The sequence below is a fragment of the Triticum aestivum genome, chromosome 2A, assembly GCF_018294505.1.
Source record: "Triticum aestivum cultivar Chinese Spring chromosome 2A, IWGSC CS RefSeq v2.1, whole genome shotgun sequence".
Taxonomy (NCBI): domain Eukaryota; kingdom Viridiplantae; phylum Streptophyta; class Magnoliopsida; order Poales; family Poaceae; genus Triticum; species Triticum aestivum.
In genome coordinates, this window is record NC_057797.1 from 480,948,670 (window position 1) to 480,974,527 (window position 25,858).

The 25,858-nt window shown below is 42.8% G+C and overlaps 1 protein-coding gene across 1 annotated transcript; it reads left to right on the forward strand.

The window, feature by feature from the left end:
- Positions 1-18,552: 18,552 nt before the first annotated feature.
- LOC123189064 (heavy metal-associated isoprenylated plant protein 7) lies at positions 18,553-21,796 on the forward strand. Its single transcript, XM_044601382.1, has 5 exons — positions 18,553-18,808; positions 18,942-19,182; positions 20,085-20,299; positions 20,411-20,498; positions 20,986-21,796. Exons 1-5 carry the CDS (start codon positions 18,800-18,802, stop codon positions 21,480-21,482), a joined length of 1,050 nt encoding a protein of 349 aa, XP_044457317.1. The 5' UTR covers positions 18,553-18,799; the 3' UTR covers positions 21,483-21,796.
- The last annotated feature ends 4,062 nt before the right edge of the window (positions 21,797-25,858 follow it).

A 25,858-nucleotide genomic window follows, 5' to 3' on the forward strand; every position in this document is an offset into this window, starting at 1 on the left:
CTATTGATGTAAATTGTGCTAATAATATGCAAAACCCTAAGCTTGGGGATGCTAGTTTTGCCATGTCATCTACTTGTTGCAATGATCATGATTGGGGTGATTCTTCTTATGATCTTGAAAATGTATTTAAGCCCCATGATGAATATGAGATTGATAATAATGTTTGCAATAATATTGAAAGTGGGTTTTGAAGAGTGTCAACTTTAGATCCCACATATTTGGAGAATGTTCAATCTTATGAAGTTTTTGATAAAAGTGGGCTTGGAGAGGTCATGACTTTAGTTAATGTTAATCCCACTATTTTGGAAGAGTGTCAACTTTGCATACATGTGGATCTTGTTAATAATATGTTTTGTGATAGCTATATTGTTGAATTTGCTAATGATCCTACATGTAATTATTATGAGAGAGAAAAATATGGTTGTAGAAATCTTTGTGTCACTAAATTACCTCTTGTTATATTGAGATTGTTATTGTTTCTGTCTCCTTCCTTGCATATGCTAGTTTTTGCTTGTCTTGATAATTTGTTTGCTTATATAATGCCTATGCATAGGAAGTATGTTAGACTTAGATGTGATTTTCATATGCTTCATGATGCTCCCTTCGTGTTTCAATTGCTATCTTTCTTGTGAGCATCATTAAAATTATCAAAGCCTAGCTAGGGGCGTTAAACGATAGCGCTTGTTGGGAGGCAACCCAATTTTATTTTTGTTCTTTACTTTTTGTTCCTGTTTAGTAATAAATAATTTATCTAGACCCTTTTATGAATGTGTTTTTTATGTTTTAATTAGCATTTGTGCCAAGTAAAGCCTTTAGGATCTTCCTGGGTGATCGTTGTTTGCTCTTGCTGAAAAAACAGAAAGTATGTGCTCACGAAAATAATTTTCATTTTTTACTAGAGAGCGATAAAATACCAATTCCAAATGCTGTAGATCAATATACAAATTAACTACGTCGTCCTAATTTCTCAGAATTTTTGGAGTTACATAAGCATTCAAAACCTCCAGATTGCTACAGACTGTTTTGTTTTGACAGATTTTGTTTTTCGTGTGTTGTTTGCTTATTTTGATGAATCTATGCTAGTATAAGTGGGTATGAACCGCAGAGATGTTGGAATGCAGTAGTCTTAACACCAATATAAATAAAGTTCATTACAGTACATTAAAGTGGTGGTTTGCTTTCTTATACTAACAGAGCTCATGAGATTTCCTGTTGAGTTTTGTGTTGTGAAGTTTTCAAGTTTTTGGGTAAAGATTTGATGGATTTTGGAACAAGGAGTGGCAAAGCCTAAGCTTGGGGATGCCCAAGACACCCCAAGGTAAAATTCAATGACAACCAAAAGCCTAAGCTTGGGGATACCCCGAAAGGCATCCCCTCTTTCGTCTTCGCCTATCGGTAACTTTACTTGAGCCTATATTTTTATTCACCACATGATATGTGTTTTGCTTGGAGCGTCTTGTATGATTTGAGTCTTTGCTTTTTAGTTTACCACAATCATCCTTGCTGTACACACCTTTTGGGAGAGACACACATTAATCGTAATTTATTAGAATACTCTATGGGCTTCACTTATATCTTTTGAGCCAGATGATTTTGCTCTAGTGCTTCACTTATATATTTTTAGAGCACGGTGGTGGTTTTATTTTATAGAAATTATTGATCTATCATGCTTCACTTATATTATTTTGAGAGTCTTTTAGAACAACATGGTAATTTGCTTTGGTTATAAAATTAGTCCTAATATGATGGGCATCCAAGATGGGTATAATAAAAACTTTCGTATAGAGTGCATTAAAAACTATGAGAAGTTTGATACTTGATAATTGTTTTGAGATATAAAGATGGTGATATTAGAGTCATGCTAGTTGAGTAATTATGAAATTGAGAAATACTTGTGTTGAGGTTTGCAAGTCCCATAGCATGCACGTATGGTGACCGTTGTGTGACAAATTTGAAGCATGAGGTGTTCTTTGATTGCCTTCCTTATGAGTGGCGGTCGGGGACGAGTGATGGTCTTTTCCTACCAATCTATCCCCCTAGGAGCATGCGCGTAGTGCTTGGTTTTGATGACTTGTAGATTTTTGCAATAAGTATGTGAGTTCTTTATGACTAATGTTGATTCCATGGATTATACGCACTCTCACCCTTCCACCATTGCTAGCCTCTCTTGTGCCGCACAACTTTCACCGGTACCATAAACCCATCATTTACCTTCTTCAAAACAGCCACCATACCTACCTATTATGGCATTTCCATAGCCATTCCGAGATATATATTACCATGCAACTTTCCACCGTTTCATTTATTATGACACGCTTCATCATAGTCATATCGCTTTGCATGATCATGTAGTTGACATCATATTTGTGGCATGGCCACCATTCAGAAATTTTTATACATGTCACTCTTGATTCATTGCACATCCCGGTACACTGCTAGAGGCATTCACATAGAGTCATATTTTGTTCTAAGCATCGAGTTGTAATTCTTGAGTTGTAAGTAAATAAAAGTGTGATGATCTTCATTATTAGAGCATTGTCCCATGTGAGGAAAGGATGATGGAGACTATGATTCCCCCACAAGTCAGGATGAGACTCCGGATGAAAAAAAGAGGCCATAAAAAGGCCCAAACAAAAAAATGAGAGAAAAAGAGAGAAGGGGCAATGTCACTATCCCTTTTCCACACTTGTGCTTCAAATTAGCACCATGATCTTCATGATGGAGAGTCTCTTATGTTGTCACTTTCATATGCTAGTGGGAATTTTTCATTATAGAACTTGGCTTGTATATTCCAATGATGGGCTTCCTCAAATTTCCCTAGGTCTTCGTGAGCAAGCAAGTAGGATGCACACCCACTTAGTTACTTTTGTTGAGCTTTCACACACTTATAGCTCTAGTGCATCCATTGCATGGCAATCCATACTCACTCACATTGATATATATCGATGGGCATCTCCATAGCCCATTGATACACCTAGTTGATGTGAGACTATCTTCCTCCTTTTTGTCTTCTCCACAACCACCGTTCTATTCCACCTATAGTGCTATTTCCATGGCTCGCGCTCATCTATCGCGTGAAAGTTGAAAAAGTTTGAGAATGCTAAAGTATGAAACAATTGCTTGGCTTGTTATTGGGGTTGTGCATGATGGGAGCATTTTGTGTGATGAAAATGAAGCATGGCCAAACTATATGATTTTGTAGGGATGAGCTTTCTTTGGCTATGTTATTTTGAGAAGACATAATTGCTTGGTTAGTATGCTTGAAGTATTATTATTTTATGCCAATATTAAACTTTTGTCTTGAATCTTTCGGATGTGAACATTCATGTCACAATAAAGAAAATTGCATTGAAATTATGTCAGGTAGCATTCCACATGAATTTTTTTGTTTTTATCATTTACCTACTCGAGGACGAGTAGGAATTAAACTTGGGGATGCTTGATATGTCTCCAACGTATCTATAATTTTTGATTGTTCCATGCTATTATATTATTTGTTTTGGATGTTTAATGGGCTTTAATATGCTCTTTTATATTATTTTTGTGACTAACCTATTAACCGGAGGGCCAGTGCCAGTTTCTGTTTTTTTTGCCTATTTTAGTGTTTCGCAGAAAAGGAATATTAAATGGAACGAAACCTTCGCGATGATCTTTCTTGGAACAAACGCAAACCAAGAGACTTGGAGTGGAAGTCTGGAAGTCCGTGAGGCGGCCACGAGATAGGAGGGCGCGCCTAGGGGGGTAGGCCCGCCCCCACCCTCGATGGCCCCAAGGAGGTCCACCGACGTACTTCTTTTGCCTATATATACTCTTAGACCCTAAAAACATCAGGGAGGGCCACGAAACCACTTTTCCACTTCCACAACCTTCCGTACCCGGAAGATCCCATCTGGGGTCTTTTCCGGCAATCTGCCGGAGGGGGATTCGATCACGGAGGGCTTCTACATCAACACCATAGCCTCTCCGATGATGTGTGAGTACTTTACCATAGACCTTCGGGTCCATAGTTATTAGCTAGATGGCTTCTTCTCTCTCTTTGGTTCTCAATACAAAGTTCTCCTCGATGTTCTTGGAGATCTATTCGATGTAATACTTTTTTTGGTGTGTTGGCCGAGATCCGATGAATTGTGGATTTATGATCAAGTTTATCAATGAATAATATTTGGTTCTTCTCTGAATTCTTATATGCATGATTTGATATCTTTGCAAGTCTCTTCAAATTATCGGTTTAGTTTGGCCTACTAGATTGATCTTTCTTGCAATGGGAGAAGTGCTTAGCTTTGGGTTCAATTTTGCAATTTTGCGGTGTCCTTTCCTAGTGACAATAGGGGCGACAAGGCACGTATTTTATTGTTGTCATCGAGGATAAAAAGATGGGGTTTATATCATATTGCTTGAGTTTATCCCTCTACATCATGTCATATTGCTTAAAGTGTTACTCTGTTCTTATGAACCTAATACTCTAGATGCATGCTGGATAGTGGTCGATGTGTGGAGTAATAGTAGTAGATGCAGAATCATTTCGGTCTACTTAAAACGGACGTGATGTATATATTCATAATCATTGCATAGATATTCTCATAACTATGCGCTCTTCTATCAATTGCTCGGCAGTAATTTGTTCACCCACCGTAATACATGCTATCATGAGAGAAGCCACTAGTGAAACCTATGGCCCCCGGGTCTCTTTCTTATTATATTGCATCTCTTTTTATTTACATCGCATCTCGTTTACTATTTTGCAATCTTTACTTTCCAATCTATACAACAAAAATACCAAAAAATTTATCTTACTATCTTTATCAGATCTCACTTTCTCAAGTGATCGTGAAGGGATTGACAACCTCTTTATCTGGTTGGTTGTGAGGTTCTTGATTGTTTGTGCAGGTACTAGGTGACTTGTGTGTTATCTCCTACTGGATTGATACCTTGGTTCTCAAAAACTGAGGGAAATACTTACGCTACTTTGCTGCATCACCCTTTCCTCTTCAAGGGAAGACCAACGCATGCTCAAGAGGTAGCATGGAAGAATATGACAAATTAGACAATAAGCTAGAGACCACTAACCTCAATGACAAAGAGCATGATATAAGGAGAGAGATCCCTTTAGAATTACAGGATCATTGGCTGACAAGAGGAAGTTAAAACTAAGCAAAGATCAGGCGAGAGAGAGAGAGATAAATAGAGAAATACTACCTATTTTCAATCTGTAGCTAGCCAAAGGAGGAGGAAAACTTCTATCCACTCCCTAGAAGGCCATGATGGTGTGGTTACAGAAACATCAGATATCCTGAAAGTAGTTGGTTTTTTCATAAGACCCTTTTTAGGAAAGATTCTGAGAGGGCTTGTTCCCTCGAAAATGTTTTTTCTCTGCCGAGGAAAAACTCTCTTCCAATCAGAATGAGACACTGCAAGCCCCCTTCTCTAAAGAGGAAATTAAAAAAGCAGTGATTGGCTCGTATGCTGATGGGCCCCCTAGCCGTGATGGTATTCCTTTTTTCTTCTACCAATATTTTTGGGATTTAATCAAGCATGATCTTGCTGAGATGTTTGATGACTTCCACAAGGGCAAGTTAGATATATATGCTAAATTTCGATATGCTCTCTTTGACCCCTAAAGAAGCTGATGCTACTACCATGAAGAAATTTTGACCAATTAGTCTCCTAACTTGTAGTTTTAAGATTTTCACCAAGGTTTTAACGAATATAATTAATGCCCTCTTACAAAGACTCATTGCCTGCAACCAATGTACCTTTCTAAAAGGCAGATACACATTAGAAAGTGTAGTCACTACTCATGAGGTGCTGCACTCAGTCCTTGTTAGGCAAGAGTAAGGCCTAGTGCTTAAATTAGACTATGATAAAGCTTTTGATTTTGTTGACCTAGATTTCCTGATTGAGCTCCTTTGTCTTAGAGGTTTTGGGAATAAATGGCTATCCTGGATCCTAGCAGTCACTCAAGGAGGGTCGGTAGGAGTCAAGGTAAATGGATGTGAGAGTCATTTCTTCCTCACTAGTAAAGGTCTGAGGCAGGGGGTCCCTTGCACCCCTTCTCTTTAACCTAGTTGTGGATGTACTATCTAGGATGCTTGTGAAAGCAACTACTGGGAACTCGATTAGTGGCCTTTGCCCTGCTGTTTTCCTTGGAGAAATCATGTGGCTCCGGTATGCTGATGACACAATCCTATTCCTTGAGAATAGGAAAAGCTACCAACCTCATGATAGTGCTGGCATGTTTTGAGCAAGTTTTTGGGATGAAAATCAACTACACCAAGAGTGAGTTGATCTCCATTAATATGTCTATGGAGGAAACAAATCCTTCTTTAGAAGCTTTAGGATGTAAGAAAGGCAACTTCCCAATCAAATATCTAGGGATCCCTCTCCATTATGATAAACTGAGGAGAGAGGATATGCAACCTTTGATTAACAAAAACCTTAAAAGGATTGCTGGCTGGAGAGGTAAACTACTCTCCTACAAAGGTAGATTGTCCTTAACCACACTTTCCTGGCCAAAATCCATGTCTACTTACTTTCCTTCTTCAAGTTTCCCAAATGGGCCGTAGAGCTTATTAATACTTGGATGGCTAACTTGATTTATAGTTAAAGAAGAAAAAGAAGAAAACAGGGGTTCTGTTGAATTTCAAGTATTCAGTTTCACCAATAATATACAGAGACTTGCTTCACATTTGGAGATTAAATATAACACCGACAGACCAAATATTTTCAACCACTCTGCTACTCATACCTCTTATAGAATCTGGAAAAGATTCATGGGAGTATAAAAAAGCGGTGAAATTTAGTTTTAGGTGGAATGTGGACAATGGAGCTAAAGTAAGATTTTGGGAGGACACATGGTTTGGGACTTCCCCTTCTATCTAGTTCTGGCCCCTCTGCACAGTTTGTAATCAGTCATCCAAAACCATTAGAGATGTCTGGGATGGTACTCATATCAAGATCAACTTTAGGCACAATTTTACCGAGAATATGATGGATCAAAGGTACCATCTAGTGGATATTGTCCATGATATTGCTCTTACTGATGAACTAGATGCTTTGATCTGGCAGTATGAAAGCAAAGGGCAATAGTCTAGTAGTTCCCTTTACATTGTAATCAACTTCAGGGGTGTGAAGCCTGTCTACATTCTGGTTGTTTGGAAATTACAGGTTCCACCTAAGATCCATGTGTTTGTTTGGTTGATTTATCATAATAAAATTGAAGGAAATATGCCCTAGAGGCAATAATAAAGTTGTTATTTATATTTCCTTATATCATGATAAATGTTTATTATTCATGCTAGAATTGTATTAATCAAAAACTTGATACATGTGTGAATACATAAACAAAACCAAGTGTCCCTAGTATGCCTCTACTTGACTAGCTCGTTAATCAAAGATGGTTAAGTTTACTGACCATAGACATGTGTTGTCATTTGATGAAAGGGATCACATCATTAGAGAATGATGTGATGGAAAAGACCCATCCATTAGCTTAGCATAATGATCGTTAAGTTTTATTGCTATTGCTTTCATCATGACTTATACCTATTCCTTTGACTATGATATTATGCAACTCCCGAATACCGAAGGAACACCTTATGTGCTATCAAACGTCACAACGTAACTGGCTGATTATAAAGATGCTCTATAGGTGTCTCCGAAGGTGTTTGTTGGGTTTGCATAGATCGAGATTAGGATTTGTTACTCCGAGTATCGGAGAGGTATCTCTAGGCCCTCTCGGTAATGTACATCACGATAAGCCATGCAAGAAATGTGACTAATGAGTTAGTTCCGGGATGATGCATTACGAAACGAGTAAAGAGACTTGCTGGTAATGAGATTGAACTAGCTATGAGGATACCAATGATCTAATCTCGGGCAACTAACATACCGATGACTAAAGGAATAACGTATGTTGTTATTGCGGTTTGACCGATAAAGATCTTCGTAGAATATGTAGGAACCAATATGAGCACCCATGTTCCACTATTGGTTATTGAGTGGAGATGTGTCTCGGTCATGTCTACATAGTTCTCAAACCCATAGGGTCCCCACGCTTAACGTTCGATGATGATTTATATTATGAGTTATGTGTTTTGGTGACCGAAGATTGTTCGGAGTCCCGGATGAGATCATGGACATGACGAGGAGTCTCAAAATGGTCAAGTGGTAAATATTGATATATTGGATGATAGTATTCGGACACTGGAACGGTTTCGGATCATTTTGGGTATTTTTCATAGTACAGGGAGGTTACCGGAACCCCCCGGGGAAAGTAATGGGCCACTATGGGCCATAGGGGAGAGAGGAGGCAGCCCACAAGGGGTGGCCGCACCCCCCATGGGAGTCCGAATTGGACTGGGGGAGGTGGAGGCGCCCCCATTTCCTTCTCCTCCTCCCTCTCCTTCCCCCCTTTCCCCCTCCATGAGAAGGTAAGAGGGGGCCCAAATCCTACTAGGACTGGGAGTCCTAGTAGGACTCCTCCCCACTGGGAGCGCCCCTAGTGCCGGCCTCCTCCCTCTCCCTCCTTTATATACGTGGGCAGGGCACCCCTTGGAGACACACCAATTGTTCCAAGCCATGTGCAGTGTCTCCCTCGACGGTTTACTCCTCTGGTCATATTCACGTAGTGCTTAGGCGAAGCCCTGCGTGGATCACATCACCATCACCGTCACCATGCCGTCGTGCTGACAAAACTCTCCCTCGACACTTTGCTGGATCAAGAGTTCTAGGGACGTCATCGAGCTGAACGTGTGCTGAACTCGGAGGTGTCGTACGTTCGGTACTTGATCGGTTGGAACGTGAAGAAGTTCGACTACATCAACCGCATTAACATAACGCTTCCGCTTTCGGTCTACGAGGATACGTGGACACACTCTCCCCCTCTCGTTGCTATGCATCTCCTAGATAGATCTTGCGTGATCGTAGGATTTTTTTTGAAATTGCATGCTATGTTTCCCGACAGTGGTATCCGAACCAGGTCTATGCGTAGATGATATGCATGAGTAGAACACAAAGATTTGTGGGCGATCATATTCATACTACTTACCACCAACGTCTTATTTTGATTTGGCGGTATTGTTGGATGAAGCGGCCCAGACCAACCTTACATGACCACGTTCATGAGACCGGTTCCACCAACAAACATGCAACTTATTTTGCATAAAGGTGGCTGACGGGTGTTTGTTTCTCCAACTTTAGTTGAATCAAATTTGACTAGGGCCGGTCCTTGTTGAAGGTTAAAACAACACACTTGACGAAAAATCATTGTGGTTTTGATGCGTAGGTAAGAACTGTTCTTACTAGAAGCCCATAGCAGCCACATAAAACTTGCAACAACAAAGTAGAGGATGTCTAACTTGTTTTTGCAGGGCATGCTGTGATGTGATATGGTCAAGACATGATGTGATATATGTTATTGTATGAGATGATCATGTTTTTTAAAAGTTATCGGTAGCTGGCAGGAGCCTTATGGTTGTCGCTTTATTGTATGAAATGCAATCGCCATGTAATTGCTTTATTTTATCACTGTGCGTTAGCGATAGTTGTAAAAGCAATAGTTGGCGAGACGACAATGACGCTATGATGGAGATCAAGGTGTCAAGCCGGTGACGATGGAGGTCATGACGTTGCTTTGGAGATGGAGATCCAAGGCACAAGATGATGATGGCCATATCATGTCACATATTTTGATTGCATGTGATGTTTATCTTTTATGCATCTTATTTTGCTTAGTACGACTGTAGCATTATAAGATGACCCCTCACTAAATTTCAAGGTATAAGTGTTCTCCCTGAGTATGCACCGTTGCGACAGTTCGTCGTGCCGAGACACCATGTGATGATCGGGTGTGATAAGCTCTACGTTCACATACAACGGGTGCAAGATAATTTTGCACGTGCGGAATACTCGGGTTAAACTTGACGAGCCTAGCATGTACAGACATGGCCTCGGAACACTGAGACCGAAAGGTCGAACGTGAATCATGTAGTAGATATGATCAACATAGAGATGTTCACCATTGAAAACTACTCCATCTCACGTGATGATCGGACATGGTTTAGTTGATATGGATCACATGATCATTTAGACGACTCGAGGGATGTCTATCTAAGTGGGAGTTCTTAAGTAATATGATTAATTGAACTTAAATTTATCATGAACTTAGTCCTGATAGTTTTTGCATATCTATGTTGTAGATCAATGGCCCGTGCTACCATTCCCTTGAATTTTAATGTGTTCCTAGAGAAAGCTAAGTTGAAAGAAGATGGTATAAACTACACAAACTGGGTCCGTAACTCAAGGATTATCCTCATTGCTGCATAGAAGAATTACGTCCTTGAAGCACCACTAGGTGCAAGGCCTGCTGCAGGAACAACTCCGGACGTTATGAACATCTGGCAAGCTAAATTTGCTGACTACTCGATAGTTCAGTGCGACATGCTCTACAGCTTAGAATCGGGACTTCAAAGACGTTTTGAATGTCATGGAGCATATGAGATGTTCCAAGAGTTGAAGTTCATATTTCAAGCAAATGCTCGATTTGCGAGATATGAAGTCTTCAACAAGTTCTATAGCTGCAAGATGGAGGAGAATAGTTCTGTCAGTGGAAACATACTCAGAACGTTTGGGTACCATAACCACTTGACTCAGCTGGGAGTTAATCTTCCGGATGATAGTGTCATTGACAAAGTTCTTCAATCACTACCACCAAGCTATAAAGGCTTCGTGATGAACTATAATATGCAAGGGTTGCAAAAGACTATTCCCAAGCTCTTCGCAATGCTCAAGGTTGCGGAGGTAGAAATCAAGAAGGAGCATCAAGTGTTGATGGCTAACAAAACCACTAGTTTCAAGAAAAAAGGGCAAAGGGGAGAAGGGGAACTTCAAGAAGAATAGCAAGCAAGTTGTTGCTCCCCGGAAGAAGCCCAAGTCTGGACCTAAGCCTGAAACTGAGTGCTTCTACTGCAAAGGGACTGGTCACTGGAAGCAGAAGTGCCCCAAGTATTTGGCGGATAAGAAGGATGGCAAATTGAAAGGTATATTTGATATACATGTTATTGATGTGTACCTTACTAATGCTTGTAGTAGCCTGGGTATTTGATACCGGTTCAGTTGCTCATATTTGCAACTCGAAACAGGGGCTACAGATTAAATGAATATTGGCTAAGGATGAGGTGACGATGCGCGTCGGAAATGGTCCCAAGGTCGATGTGATCACCGTCGGCACGCTACCTCCACATCTACCTTCGGGATTAGTTTTAGACCTGAATAATTGTTATTTGGTGCCAGCGTTGAGCATGAACATTATATCAGGATCTTGTTTGATGCAAGACGGTTATTCATTTAAATCGAAGAATAATGGTTGTTCTATTTATATGAGTAATATCTTTTATGGTCATGCACCCTTGATGAGTGGTCTATCTTTGTTGAATCTCGATTGTAGTGATACACATAATCATAATATTGATGCCAAAAGATGCAAAGTTAATAATGATAGTGCAACATATTTGTGGAACTGCCGTTTAGGTCATATTGGTGTAAAGCGCATGAAGAAACTCCATGCTGATGGGCTTTTAGAATCACTTGATGCTTGCGAACCATGCCTCATGGGCAAGATGACTAAGACTCCGTTCTCCAGAACAATGGAGCGAGCCACTGACTTATTGGAAATAATACATACTGATATATGCGGTCCCATGAGTGTTGAGGCTCGCGACGGGTGTCGTTATTTTCTGACCTTCACAGATGATTTGAGCAGATATGGGTATATCTACTTAATGAAACATAAGTCTAAAACATTTGAAAAGTTCAAAGAATTTAAGAGTGAAGTGGAAAATCATCATAACAAGAAAATAAAGTTTCTACAATCTGATCGCGGAGGTGAATAGTTGAGTTACGAGTTTGGTCTTCATTTGAAACAATGTGGAATAGTTTCGCAACTTACGCTATCTGGAACACCACAACGTAATGGTGTGTCCGAATGTCGTAATCGTACTTTATTAGATATGGTGCGATCTATGATGTCTCTTACCGATTTACCACTATCATTTTGGGGTTATGCTTTAGAGACGGCTGCATTCATGTTAAATAGGGCACCATCTAAATCCGTTGAGACGACACCATATGAACTGTGGTTTAGCAAGAAACCTAAGCTGTCGTTTCTTAAAGTTTGGGGTTGCGATGCTTATGTGAAAAAACTTCAGCCTGATAAGCTCGAACCCAAATCGGAGAAATGCGTCTTCATAGGATACTCAAAAGAAACTATTGGGTACACCTTCTATCATAGATCCGAAGGCAATATATTCGTTGCTAAGAATGGATCCTTTCTAGAGAAGGAGTTTCTCTCGAAAGAAATGAGTGGGAGGAAAGTAGAACTTGATGAGGTAATTGTACCTTCTCTCGATATGGAAAGTAGTTCATCACAGAAATCAGTTCCAATTAGTGAGGAAGTTAATGATGATGATCATGAAACTTCATATCAAGTTACTACCGAACCTCGTAGGTCAACCAGAGTCCGTTCCACACTAGAGTGGTACAGTAATCCTGTTTTGGAAGTCATGTTACTAGACCATGACAAACCTATGAACTATGAGGAAGCAATGATGAGCCCAGATTCCTCAAAATGGCTTGAGGCCATGAAATCTGAGATGGGGTCCATGTATGAGAACAAAGTGTGGACTTTGTTTGACTTGCCTGATGATTGGCAAGCCATAGAGAATAAATGAATCTTCAAGAAGAAGATTGACGCTGATGGTAATGTTACTATCTTCAAAGCTCGACTTGTTGCGAAAAGTTTTCGACAAGTTCAAGGAGTTGACTACGATGAGACCTTCTCACCCGCAGCGATGCTTAAGTCTGTCCGAATCATGTTAGCAATTGCCACATTTTATGATTATAAAATTTGGCAAATGGACGTCAAAACTGCATTCCTTAATGGATTTCTTAAAGAAGATTTGTATATGATGCAACCAGAAGGTTTTGTTGATCCTAAAGGTGCTAACAAAGTGTGCAAGCTCCAGTGATCCATTAATGGACTGGTGCAAGCCTCTCGGAGTTGGAATATACGCTTTGATAGTGTGATCAAAGCATATGGTTTTATACAGACTTTTGGAGAAGCCTGTATTTACAAGAAAGTGAGTGGGAGCTCTGTAGCATTTCTAATATTATATGTGGATGACATATTGTTGATTGGAAATAATACAAAATTTCTGGATAGCATAAAAGGATACTTGAATAAGAATTTTTCAATGAAAGACCTCGGTGAAGCTGCTTATATATTGGGCATCAAGATCTATGGAGATAGATCAAGACGCTTAACTGGACTTTCACAAAGCACATACCTTGATAAAGTTTTGAAGAAGTTCAAAATGGATCAGTCAAAGCAAGGGTTCTTACCTGTGTTACAAGGTGTGAAGTTGAGTCAAACTCAATGCCCAACCACTGCAGAAGATAGAGAGAAAATGAAAGTCATTCCCTATGCCTCAGCCATAGGTACTATCATGTATGCAATGCTGTGTACTAGACCTGATGCGTGCCTTACTATAAGTTTAGTAGGGAGGTACCAAAGTAATCCAGGAGTGGATCACTGGAGAACGGTCAAGAACATCCTGAAATATCTGAAAAGGGCTAAGGATATGTTTCTCATTTATGGAGGTGACAAAGAGCTTGTCGTAAATAGTTACGTCGATGCTAGTTTTGACACAAATCCGGATGACTCTAATTCGCAAACTGGATATGTATTTATATTGAATGGTGGAGCTGTCGGTTGGTGCAGTTCCAAGAAGAGCGTCGTGGCGGGATCTACGTGTGAAGCGGAGTACATAGCTACTTTGGAAGTAGCAAATGAAGGAGTTCATATCTGATCTATGTGTAATACCTAGTGCATCGGGTCAAATGAAAATCTTTTTTGATAATACTGGAGCAATTGCCTTAGCGAAGGAATCCAGATTTCACAAGAGAACCAAACACATCAAGAGACGCTTTAACTCTATCCGTGATCAAGTCAAGGAGGGAGACATAGAGATTTGCAAAATACATACAGATCTGAATGTTGCAGACCCTTTGACTAAGTCTCTTCCACGAGCAAAACATGATCAGCACGAAGACTCCATGGGTGTTAGAATCATTACAATGTAATCTAGATTATTGACTGTAGTGCAAGTGGGAGACTGAAGGAAATATGCCCTAGAGGCAATAATAAAGTTGTTATTTATATTTCCTTATATCATGATAAAAGTTTATTAATCATGCTAGAATTGTATTAATCAGAAACTTGATACATGTGTGAATACATAGACAAAACAAAGTGTCCCTGGTATGCCTCTACTTGACTAGCTCGTTAATCAAAGATGGTTAAGTTTCCTGACCATAGACACGTGTTGTCATTTGATGAACGGGATCACATCATTAGAGAATGATGTGATGGACAAGACCCATCCGTTAGCTTAGCATAATGATCATTAAGTTTTATTGCTATTGCTTTCACCATGACTTATACTATTCCTTTGACTATGCGATTATGCAACTCCCAAATACCGGACACCTTGTGTGCTATCAAACGTCACAACGTAACTGGGTGATTATAAAGATGCTCTACAGGTGTCTCCGAAGGTGTTTGTTGGGTTGGTATAGATCGAGATTAGGACTTGTCACTCCGAGTATCGAAGAGGTATCTCTGGGCCCTCTCGGCAATGTACATCACGATAAGCCTTGCAAGCAATGCGACTAATGAGTTAGTTGCGGGATGATGCATTACGGAACGAGTAAAGAGACTTGCCCGTAACGAGATTGAACTAGGTACGAGGATACCGACGATTGAATATGGGGCAAGTAACATACCGATGACAAAGGGAATAACGTATGTTGTTATTCCGGTTTGACCGATAAAGATCTTCGTAGAATATGTAGGAACCCATATGAGCATCCAGGTTCTGCTGTTTGTTATTGACCAGAGATATGTCTCGGTCATTTCTACATAGTTCTTGAACTCGTAGGGTCCGCATGCTTAACGTTCGATGACGATTTGTATTATGAGTTATGTGTTTTGGTGACCGAAGATTGTTTGGAGTCCCGGATGAGATCACGGACATGACGAGGAGTCTCGAAATGGTCGAGAGGTAAAGATTGATATATTGGACGATAGTATTCGGACACCGGAACGGTTCCAGATCGTTTTGGGTATTTTTCGGAGTACCGGGAGGTTACCGAACCCCCCGGGGAAACTAATGTGCCACTATGGGCCATAGGGGAGAGAGGAGGCAGCCCACAAGGGGTGGCCGCACCCCCCCATGGGAGTCCTAATTGGACTAGGGGAGGGGCCGGCGCCCCCTTTCTTTCTCCTCCTCCCTCTCCTTCCCCCTCCATGAGAAGGAATAAGAGGGGCGGGGGCGAATCCTACTAGGACTGGGAGTCCTAGTAGGACTCCCTCCCACTTGGCGCGCCCCCTAGGGCCAGCCTCCTCCCTCTCCTTCCTTTATATACGTGGGCAGGGCACCCCTTGGAGACACACCAACTGTTCCAAGCCGTGTGCGGCGTCTCCCTCCACGGTTTGCTCCTCCGGTCATATTCACGTATTGCTTAGGCGAAGCCTTGCGCGGATCACATCATCATCACTGTCACCATGCCGTCGTGCTGACAAAACTCTTCCTCGACACTTTGCTGGATCAAGAGTTCGAGGGACGTCATCGAACTGAACGTGTGCTAACTCGGAGGTGCCGTATGTTCGGTACTTGATCGGTTGGATCATGAATACGTTCGACTACATCAACTGCGTTAACCTAACGCTCCCGCTTTCGGTCTACGAGGGTACGTGGACACACTCTCCCCCTCTTGTTGCCATGCATCTCCTAGATAGATGTTGCGTGATCGTAGGAATTTTTGAAATTGCATGCTACGTTCCCCGACAAAAATAATGACTAGAGACAACCTTAGGAAAAGGCATATCATCAAACCTCTAGATTGTGTGTTCTTCTTTGAAACTGAATCTGTCCAACACTTGTTTTTTGATTGTGTAGTAGCTAGATATGTGGGCGCAATTTTTTGGGAGCATTTCAACATAAATTTGGGGTTTGATTGCATGCCCATTGCCAGGTTTTGGCTATCTAACAAGCAGAAATCTTCCCTTAATGTAGCATGTGCAGCTGCACTGTGGTGTTTGTGGAAAATTGAATTCCATGATATTTAACAATACCACATGGACTTCTGTAAAACAAGTTATTGGGAAGATTCACAAGCTAGTCAAGATTTGGGCGATCTTGTCCACAGATCAAGGGAATAAAAGTTTGGAGGACTTCTCAACCTTCCCGGGGGTGAAAATGAAGACTTCGTTGGCCATCAAAAGTGGTTGAGTTTGTACAAATTGAAGATCACGAATGCAGAACAAGTGGGCCATGAATCCCCCTACTCCTTGCAAGATGGTTGCAGGAAGTGTGCTGATCAGCCCAACCTCGGTGTTGGACCCTAGGTGGTCTCCGCAGCCTGTAACAGCTCCGCCGGTGAAGTCCAGGAGGGCTTTCTGTGAGGTCGACATGTTTGCCGACTGAAGCTATCCAACCCCCTCAACCCCGGTGCTGTTAAGGGATGGAAAAAGATCTGTAATGAACTGTATTCCCCTTAGTTTCTCTTCCTCTTAGTTGCTACTTGATTGCTCCGTGAGCATCCAACTGGAAAAAATGTAGTTTATTTTTGCACATTTACCCTCATTTTAGGGGAAACTTGTTTGTTCTGAATCTTGGTTTAATTTATCAATATGGAGCCGGGGACATGATCCTTTCCTTCTAAAATATTTCCATTTACGGCGGGGCGCTCGAGCAACTTCAAAGTTATTGTTGGATTCCAAGTTTCCAACCAACGGGCCGCCCTAAATTCATTCATGTCAAAGGGGAATGCATTAACCTACTAGTATTAAATTGAAATGTTTCCACCATGAGACTAACACAAAAATAAGCAACCTTTTCTCTGAACTAGGGTCTCGTCGTTGCATTTTGTTAAATACACGTCATCAACAAAAACCACGCGTGTTCGTGTATTTCTTCTAGAAAAGTTGTTGTGGATAGCCTCACAAGTTTCTCGATCACAAACAAAACTCTTCCTTACACTCTTCATTATATATTTCTCCTTTTTATATGAAAAGAGTCTAGTGTCATCATCTTTTTGTTACGCTCCTAATACATACATACAAAAAGGGAAGAAAAGCAGGAATAAAAGAACAAGTTCAGTTCAAAACTCTAAGTCAGGTGACAAGTGTTTATGCGTGCACGTAAACATGCTCTTTTGTCTCTGAGCTCACAAAATAATTGGTTCGGAGTAGTGATTGAAAAAGGTTTGGAAAATTAATTTACTACGTTTAATTTGATTTATGACAGGAGTGGTAGAATACCTTCAAAATTATTGTTTGATTCTCACTGACAGGCCACTATCAATTCATTCCTATCAAGGGAAACACATTAACTTACTCATGAAGGTACCCTTCTATTAAAACAAATGTTTCCACTATGAATAATACGAAAAGAATCACCTTTCTATGAGGTAGGATCTCATTGCCTTTATGCGAAAATACGTGTCATCCATAGCAACCACACTTGTTCGTGTATTTCTTCTAGAAAAGTTGTTTTGGGAAGCCTCACAAGTTTTCAGGTCACAAAAGAAACCCTTCCTTATACTCTTCAATGTATATTTCTCCTTTCTACGAAAAGACTAGCAACTTTTTGTTGCGATGCTAATACCGGTGACAAAATGAGAAGAAAAGCAGGAAAAAAACTATGGCTCAAAGCTCCAAGTCAGGTGACAAGTGTTTGTACATGCACGAGCCATGCTCTCCTGTCTGTGAGCTGGAGAAAAAAATTAATGGCTCTAAATGCCGATTAGTAACTGAAAAATGGCTTGGAATTTTTTGCGGATTTCGTTTTCTTGAGAATAAACATTTTTTGATTTTGAAAAAAAAAGTGCGGTTCAGACCTCCAAGTCAGGTGACAAGTGTCTGTGCATGCACGAGCCATGCTCTTCTGTCTCTGAGCTGGAAAAATAAATAGTTCTAAATGCTGATTAGTAACTGAAAAAAAACTTGGATGCTTTTGTAGATTTTTTTTTATTTTGTGAATGTAAAATTTGTTCTTTGAGAATAAACTTCTGCTGATTCATACTAGTTGGTTAGCCCTTAATCAAGAACCCCAAAGAAAAGAAAAGAAAAAGAAAACGAAAGCCGCTTTGAGACGGGCGCACGGCCACACGAGGCGAGGCCTTGAAACCGTGCAAGGTAGGCTCCTCGCCTCTAGTTTCGTGGCATTCGATGCATGGATGCTGCACTAACCTTGAGGCAAAACAGTAAAATGATAGAGCCATCAAATCAAAGAAAAAAATCACAATCTTTCTGGTACTATACTAACTACAGATCTCGGCCGTCCGTAATTCATGCATTCATGCGGATCCGACGCCCGTGCAGCCGGTGCGACACGTCACCTGGTGTACCAGAATGTTCGTATACCTCCTGGCACCCAAATACAATGTGCTCCGGGAAAAAAAACAGAGATGGAGTGAGCGAGAAAAAGCAAGGAAGCAGCACCAAAACGAGAAGAAAAGAAATCCCGGGGATAGAGATGCCAAATCATTTCCATGCGGATCTCGCCATCGCAGCCCCTCCCTCGCGGCGCCCACCCGCTACTTAAGGCGAGTGAGTGAGGCCACCCCCTCCACCCCACTGCCAGTCTTGTAGCGAGCGACACACCCACAGGGAGCCGCAGAGAGCCACCACCACCACCCAACGCCACCAGAGAAGGGGCAGAGGACAGGAGGGACGCGCGCCATGGGTGAGGTAAGGAAGGACGCTTGATTGCTTGCTTGCCTGCTACTGCATTCCTCGGCGGCGGCGGCGGCGGCGGTGAGGCGGGTTGAATCTTGACTGACTGACCGACGCCCCCGTCGTGGTGTGGTGTTTTGGTTCGCAGGAGGAGAAGAAGCCCAAGGAGGAGGAGAAGCCCAAGGAGGAGGAGAAGCCCAAGGAGGGGGAGGAGGAGAAGCCCAAGGACGACAAGCCCAAGGAGGGGGAGGGCGAGGGGGAGAAGCCCAAGGAGGAGGAGGCGGCGCCCCCGCCGCCGCCGCCGCCGCCGGAGGAGGTCGTGATGCGCGTCTACATGCACTGCGAGGGCTGCGCCAGGAAGGTCAAGAAGATCCTCAAGAGATTCGATGGTAATGCGCCTCATCTATTCTAATTAATCCCTGCTCTCTAATTTCCTCTGCTTTGCTTCGCTTTGCTGCATCAGGATTCGCCGTCAGAGTAAATCTTTTCGTTTTCGTTTCGTTTTGAACTAGTAGTACGCTGTCACGTGGATTTTATTTCCTTAGTACAGGAACACTTTTACCGAGTTCGTTCGACATTTTCTTGGCGAGTGTTCTTAGGGAGTGCGTGCTTAGTGCATCTTGATTCACGAATCATCATGGTTAGTGGTAGACTTGTGTTCTCCTTGCGGTTATGGGAAGCAAGCTAAAAGTGAATCTGTTTGTTTGTTCATCAGATTTAAGAGACATGATGATGTGGTTGGCTTCCTCCAATCTTTTTTTAGTGTTCCTCCTTATGTCCTTATTAAAAAAAGGGTCCAGATTTTGTGTTTTTCTCTGTGCTGTTCTGATGTCCAATTAAGTGATATTGTAAGGTTGTTCCGTGTGCAATTCATAGTGGACTAGGTCAGTAGGTGGGCTAAGCTTTTAAATAAACAGATTCACCTAATTAATAAGATCCTCTTGTCTAAAAAATAAAATAAAATTAATAAGATCCTCCTTTCTCATGAGCCGCACATGAGTCTGGTGGTTGATTAATTGTGATGGGAATGACCTTTCACTCCAAAAGGTTGGAGTACATTCCAAGAGAATGACAACCTTGAGTATACAATGCCCTTGAGGCCACATGTCCTTAAAAGTTAAGCTGATTCACCAATCATCTCCAAATACTGCTCAAAATGTTCCAAGCATCTCTGCATATTCTCCATGCACTACTAGTTGCTATCAAGGGAAAATTAAAGTTTCTTTGGCTCAAAGATCCATTCTCTGTTCTACCTAGTACCGCATCTGAAAACCTTTTTGTGTGGATTCAGGGGTAGAGGACGTCATTGCTGACTCCAAGGCACACAAGGTGGTTGTGAAGGGAAAGAAGGCTGCCGCCGACCCGATGAAGGTGGTGGAGCGTGTTCAGAAGAAGACGGGCCGCAAGGTGGAGCTCCTCTCGCCGTTACCGCCGCCGCCGGAGGAGAAGCAGGAAGAGGAGAAGAAGGAGGAACCTGAGCCGCCGAAACCTGAAGAGAAGAAGGAGGTGAAGGACCTTAACGAATGCACGCAATGCAGTACTCCTACTAGTTTGTATGGTAATTTCAGTTTTACTTCAGATTTGGCAAAACTGACTGAATGATGTTTGTTTTTGAAGCCAACGGTGATCTCCGTGGTGCTGAAGGTGCACATGCACTGCGAGGCCTGCGCGCAGGCGATAAAGAAGAGGATCGAAAAGATGAAAGGTGCGTAATGGGCCGCTGCGGGATTGCCTGTCCTTTTTTCATTTCTCTCTCGCGTCATTTTCATCAGGACAGAAACAGCTATGGCCTTTCTCTTATTAGTATTTATTTTCACTAGCTCCTCCTAGAATTAGTTTACTACTATGTGTCATGTTTAGAATCTACCTAGTGATTCAGCAAAGGTCAAGCAAATCTTTCCTCTGATGCAATGATGAAAAAAAGAGGGATTCCTCTTTAGGTCGATGGCTGAAACAAAGCCAAAATGTGGGCCTTGTACGTGTAGCTCCTTTTCTTGCAAAAGATGCACAACTGTGTGCAGATAAGATTCACTCCTTCACCTACCTGTCTGGCTATATATTGTGACAAGATTAATCTGGATCGTATAAGAATTTTTTTCTGCCTGAAATCACGCTAGATAGATCATCCTCGAGCTCGGTGATACTTTGTTATGTAGTAGTATTGCTGAAGATTTTGGTTCGAAATTATGCAGGAGTGCAATCTGCAGACCCAGACCTGAAGGCGTCTGAAGTGACGGTGAAGGGCGTGTTTGAGGAGGTCAAGCTGGCTGAGTACGTGCACAAGCGCACCGGCAGGCATGCGGCCATTATCAAGTCCGAGCCGGTTGCCCCGGCCGAGAAGGCCGGCGAAGGCGACGCCAAGGATGAGAAGAAGGCAGCCGAAGGCGGCGAAGAGAAGAAGGACGACAAGGAGGAGAAGAAGGACGACAAGGATGGCGCTGCAGACGAGAAGAAAGAGGAGAAAGACAAGGAGGATGGCGGCGCCGGCGGCGAGGAGAAGGAGAAGGAGAAAGACCCCGGCGCCATCGCCGCAGCCAACCTCTACATGCACTACCCGCAGTTCGCGTTCCCGGGAGGGTACTACCCGCCGAGGCCGGGGTACGCCGCCTACCCTCCGCCGCCGGCCTACCCGCCGTACCCGCCGCAGATCTTCAGCGACGAGAACCCGAACGCCTGCTCCGTCATGTAAAAAAGGTTAGAACCTTGGTGGTCTAGAGTGGAAAACAAATAAGAAGGGGAGAAGGGACTGCATGAGTTGAGGGGTGCCATGGCAGCAAAAATGCCCTCGAGCAAAGCAAATGGCAGCAGCTTGAAGAAAGTACCAGGCTTTTTTGCGGTCAGGTTTTCCTTTTTTTTGAACCTTTTATGTTTTTACCGTCTGGTATAAAGTAAGTCTGGACTTCCTTGTCAGTTGATGGATGTTTTCATCTTATGTAGATTTTTCTTTTTGCCTTGTACCGAACTTATGTAAAAACTGTTATTATAGTATAGTAATTCTCTCCATCTCCTTGGCTGTGTGCTGGTGCCTGGCTCTAAACATCTAGGACCCGGAAGAACAGTCGCTCTGCCAAAAAACTGTGGTCGTGAAAGGGAGAAGTCACAAGGGGGTGCCGGGGTGGGGTAAATGAATGAAATGGAATGGCAATGGTGAGATGCAAGAGGAGGTAGGAGACAAGTGGTTGTCATGTGCATGGGGCATGTGAGATGGGTCCCACTTTTGCATGACACAAAATCCTAGGCGGATTGCAGCTTCAATCCTGATGCGCCCACTTTTTTACCCGGTAGCCCACTAGCTGATGATATCCAGGGGCTACAGACTTTGGAGTTTGCTGTGAATGTGAGGGAATACTTTCCCATCATAATTATGTGACTTGAGGTTGCTTGCTTCCCTTGCAAAATATGATGGTTTTGCCTACGTCCCTGACTGCCCTGCGATTCCTTTCTACTCCTACCGTACCGTGTGGCTTGTCATACCTTGTATTTTACTTATTATTATTTTAATGCGAAAAATTTCCGTAAAACCCCAATAATAATAATAATAACAATAACAATAACAATAATAATAATACATGGGGCTGTTTGAAAGCTACTCGTATTAGTTTATTGAATTTCATGCATCAGTTTTGTATACTATTCAAAGTAGGCAATTGTTTCAAAATGTAAAATGCTTCTACCATCATCTTTAGACTTACCGTGGGTTCGCATCCACAAGTTTTTAGTATAAAAGTAAGTCTGGATTTCGTTGTCAGATATGATTCCAATAGTTGATGTTTCCAAAATTGCGGGGAGTATGATACAAAATGGGCTTTTTTTCCCCTTTAACACTACATACTCAAGCGCTCATTTATACGCGTATACACTCACCTCTATGAACGCGCACACACCCTATCCCTATGAGTATCTCCGAGAGACTGAGCCGACATATCATCTTGAGATTTTACGAAGTCACGTCGGTGCCTCGCAGTCGGCCGAAACGTCTTTTTGAATCCTGGTGGGCCGGGGATATCACTGGCCACCTAACCATCCAACCACTGGTTGGTTCGCATACATAACGAGGCTTGATGTGTCCACCTTGAGCTATTCTTTGCCCATATAATTTTCTCACTTATTTGAGTTTAATTAATCTTCCATGAAATAAATATATCAGTGGTTCACAAACTCTCAAACCAACAACACCGTTTTGTCCCTATCTCTCATGCAAGAGACCGGGCAAAACCCTAGGCGCTGCCACCTCGTCCTCTCCCTTCTCCCCGTTCCCCTTGCTGCCACCAAGGTGTGGCGGCGGGGATCCTTTTTCTCCTCGCCTGGTCTACTACGGTGCGGGCGTGACGTCTAGGTAGTGACTCCTCGCTTTGGCGTAGGGCATGGCACTGGTGGCGTGGTTGGGCAATGGCTGCGTGGAGATGGTGATGTTCGTCCCCCCTTTCCGTCTTCGGATCCTCCTTCCTCGACTTCCTGCACGAAGCCCATTGGCTGGGCTCCAGATCCGAAAGTCCCGATGACCGGTTGCATCCTCATCGGCCGATGGGGCCAGGTGGTGCATCATTTTGGATCCCTTGCCATGTGGGGTGTCATCTTCCTGGGAAGTTGTGGCCGTAGCCAGGGGCCAGTGGTTGCCTCCTCCTCCTCATGCAGTGGTCGGGATGCCGCCGAGGTGGTCATTGTACTCGTCGTTGCGTGGTAGGGAAAGACAGGGATGGTTGCCCCCGTCCAGATCTGGTATATGTTGACCGATTTGGGTTCGCTGGTCGCCGCCGCAGACGGTAGTGGCACCGGCGTGGTGTGCGCCTTCGTCCATGGTATGACGTGGGACTGGAAGGGAGGAGCCTTTCCGTCTCAATAGCGGTGAGTGAGGTGTTCGGGGTTTGGAGTTGGTGTGCGGGGTCGAGGTTGGGAACTTGGAAGTCGGGACGCTGACCTCGGGTGGTGGTATGTCGGATTGGCTTTTCAGCACGCGTCTTGGCGGCGATGATGGTTGCATCTTTTGGTCATTGGGCGGCGAAGGATGTAGCACTCGGTAATGCTGGTCTCGGCGGTGGCGGTTCCTAGATCATGTTTTGGAGGTCATGTTTGGTGGTGGCCTTTTTTTCCTCGGGGTGGATTGGTGCTCTTGGTTCCTCGAGTGGCACGGGTGAGAGGGCCCAGGCAAAAGCCTTGTGCTCCGGCGCTAACAATGCTGATGCTCGTGGGTATCGCATCCCTCTTGGGGGTGCCGTTGTGGTCCTTCTCGCCAAGTCATGGCTCCAGGTGAAAACCCTTGACCTACCCTCGGTCTCGATGGCTGCGATGCGTTGCTTAGTCTTTCTCCTGAGGACTTCGTCGTGGAGCCTAGGTTTCCTTAGGTGCACCGCGCCGTCATCGGCGGACATTTTTGGATCCTGGCTTGAAGCTTCCTCGGCTCTGGCGCGGGGAGCTACACTCGCCCCCTTATCTTATACATGGGACCTTGTTGGCGCCCTACTGTCCTTGTTATCTGCTGGCAGGTTTGGGCTCAACGGTCCAAGAGGGACGTCAAGAGGCTCTCCTGGGCAACAACTTGGTGTGAGGGGTGGAAAGAGATCCGGTGATTTCCCTTGGCGACTAGTCTTCCTCGTCGGTAGTCTAGGTTGCTTTTGTGGTAGGGTGTGGGTTCTCCTATATTGTTATTTTTCTTTGATATATGCTTTGTAAGAGGATCTCCTTATCAGCATGCTGCATCGGTTTGATTGTGTTGCTTTATATATAAAATAAAGCGGACGGGAGCCTTTTTCTGTAAATGAATATGTCAGTGATGACAAACTGGATCATAAAAAAGGAGAAATGTGTTGGTGCATGGAGCTGGTGACGAAGGAGACCTAGAAACAGCACAACTCATCCGCAAAAAAAAAAAAAAACAGCACAACTCAAAAGTTCCAGGTTTGCCTTTCGAATAAGCAACTACATGTCCAGTCAGGAATGGGATATCCGTGGTAACGACATCGGAACAAGTCCTTGCGTGTGCCCATAACATTTTCCTTTCATTTTTAGCTCTCATCTAATCCCAGCCCTCCATATCCAATTGGGCGACAGGCAATCAACCGAATGATGTGCGTGGCAGAGGATCCTAACCCCAAACAAACAGCAGGTAGTGAGATGTGGTGGGTGATGAAGATGATGGTGATGGAATGCCATGGGCGACCGTTGGTTAGCACATTCACATCACCCGATCATAACCAACATTCTATAGATTTGCATAAGGAGAAAATTAATTAAACACCAACTTGATTTGTTCTCTGGCAAGCTCTGGCTAAACATAGATGTGTTGAGCTCTGGGGATCCTAAGTTAAGTGAGGTCCAGACTGACAACTTAATTAAACACTGTGAGAGTCTTGCTCAGCACATATGCATGGCCATGTGCAGATAAGTGACCACGTCCTTTTCTTGTACTGGCGGGCCTGGGAATTCAATGTGGCATCACATGCCTGGTGAAGCAAACAAATTAGCTAAGCCAGAAGAGGGTAAATCATGGCAGGGAATTGATTATTACTAGGAGTACAATGGATTTCATCAGAACGGGAATATTCCAGGACCGGCAAACGATGACGACATGTGTGGATTCAAAAATTGCAAGCTTGTTTCTTTGTTGGCATTTCAGAAAATGTATATGGTCCCAAAACCAAAGGTCCTCCTGTTCAGTTTGTAATGCCCACATGGTGGCCGTTTGACAGATATGCATATTTTAGATCATTGAGCTAGCTACATCTCGGAGTTACACTACCACATCCGCTCCAAAATAAACTATGCTTTAATGCACCTGGATGAACAGTAAAAATACAAAAAGGGTACTTTTTTAAAAAAATATTTATTTTTGTCAGAAAAACATTGAGGAGTGCTTAACATGGGTGTGAAATTTCGTAATGAAATAACATTCGCGGAGCACTGATTTTTGAAAGTATTTTGGGGCACTGATTATTTTTGCCACACATCCATGAATGCTATTTCATCACAAAAATTTGCACTCGCGCCAAAAGCTAAGCAATGTTTATTCTCAAAAAAACTCAAAACCTTTTGAATTTCTTCTATTTTTTTGGATTTTACTGTTCATAC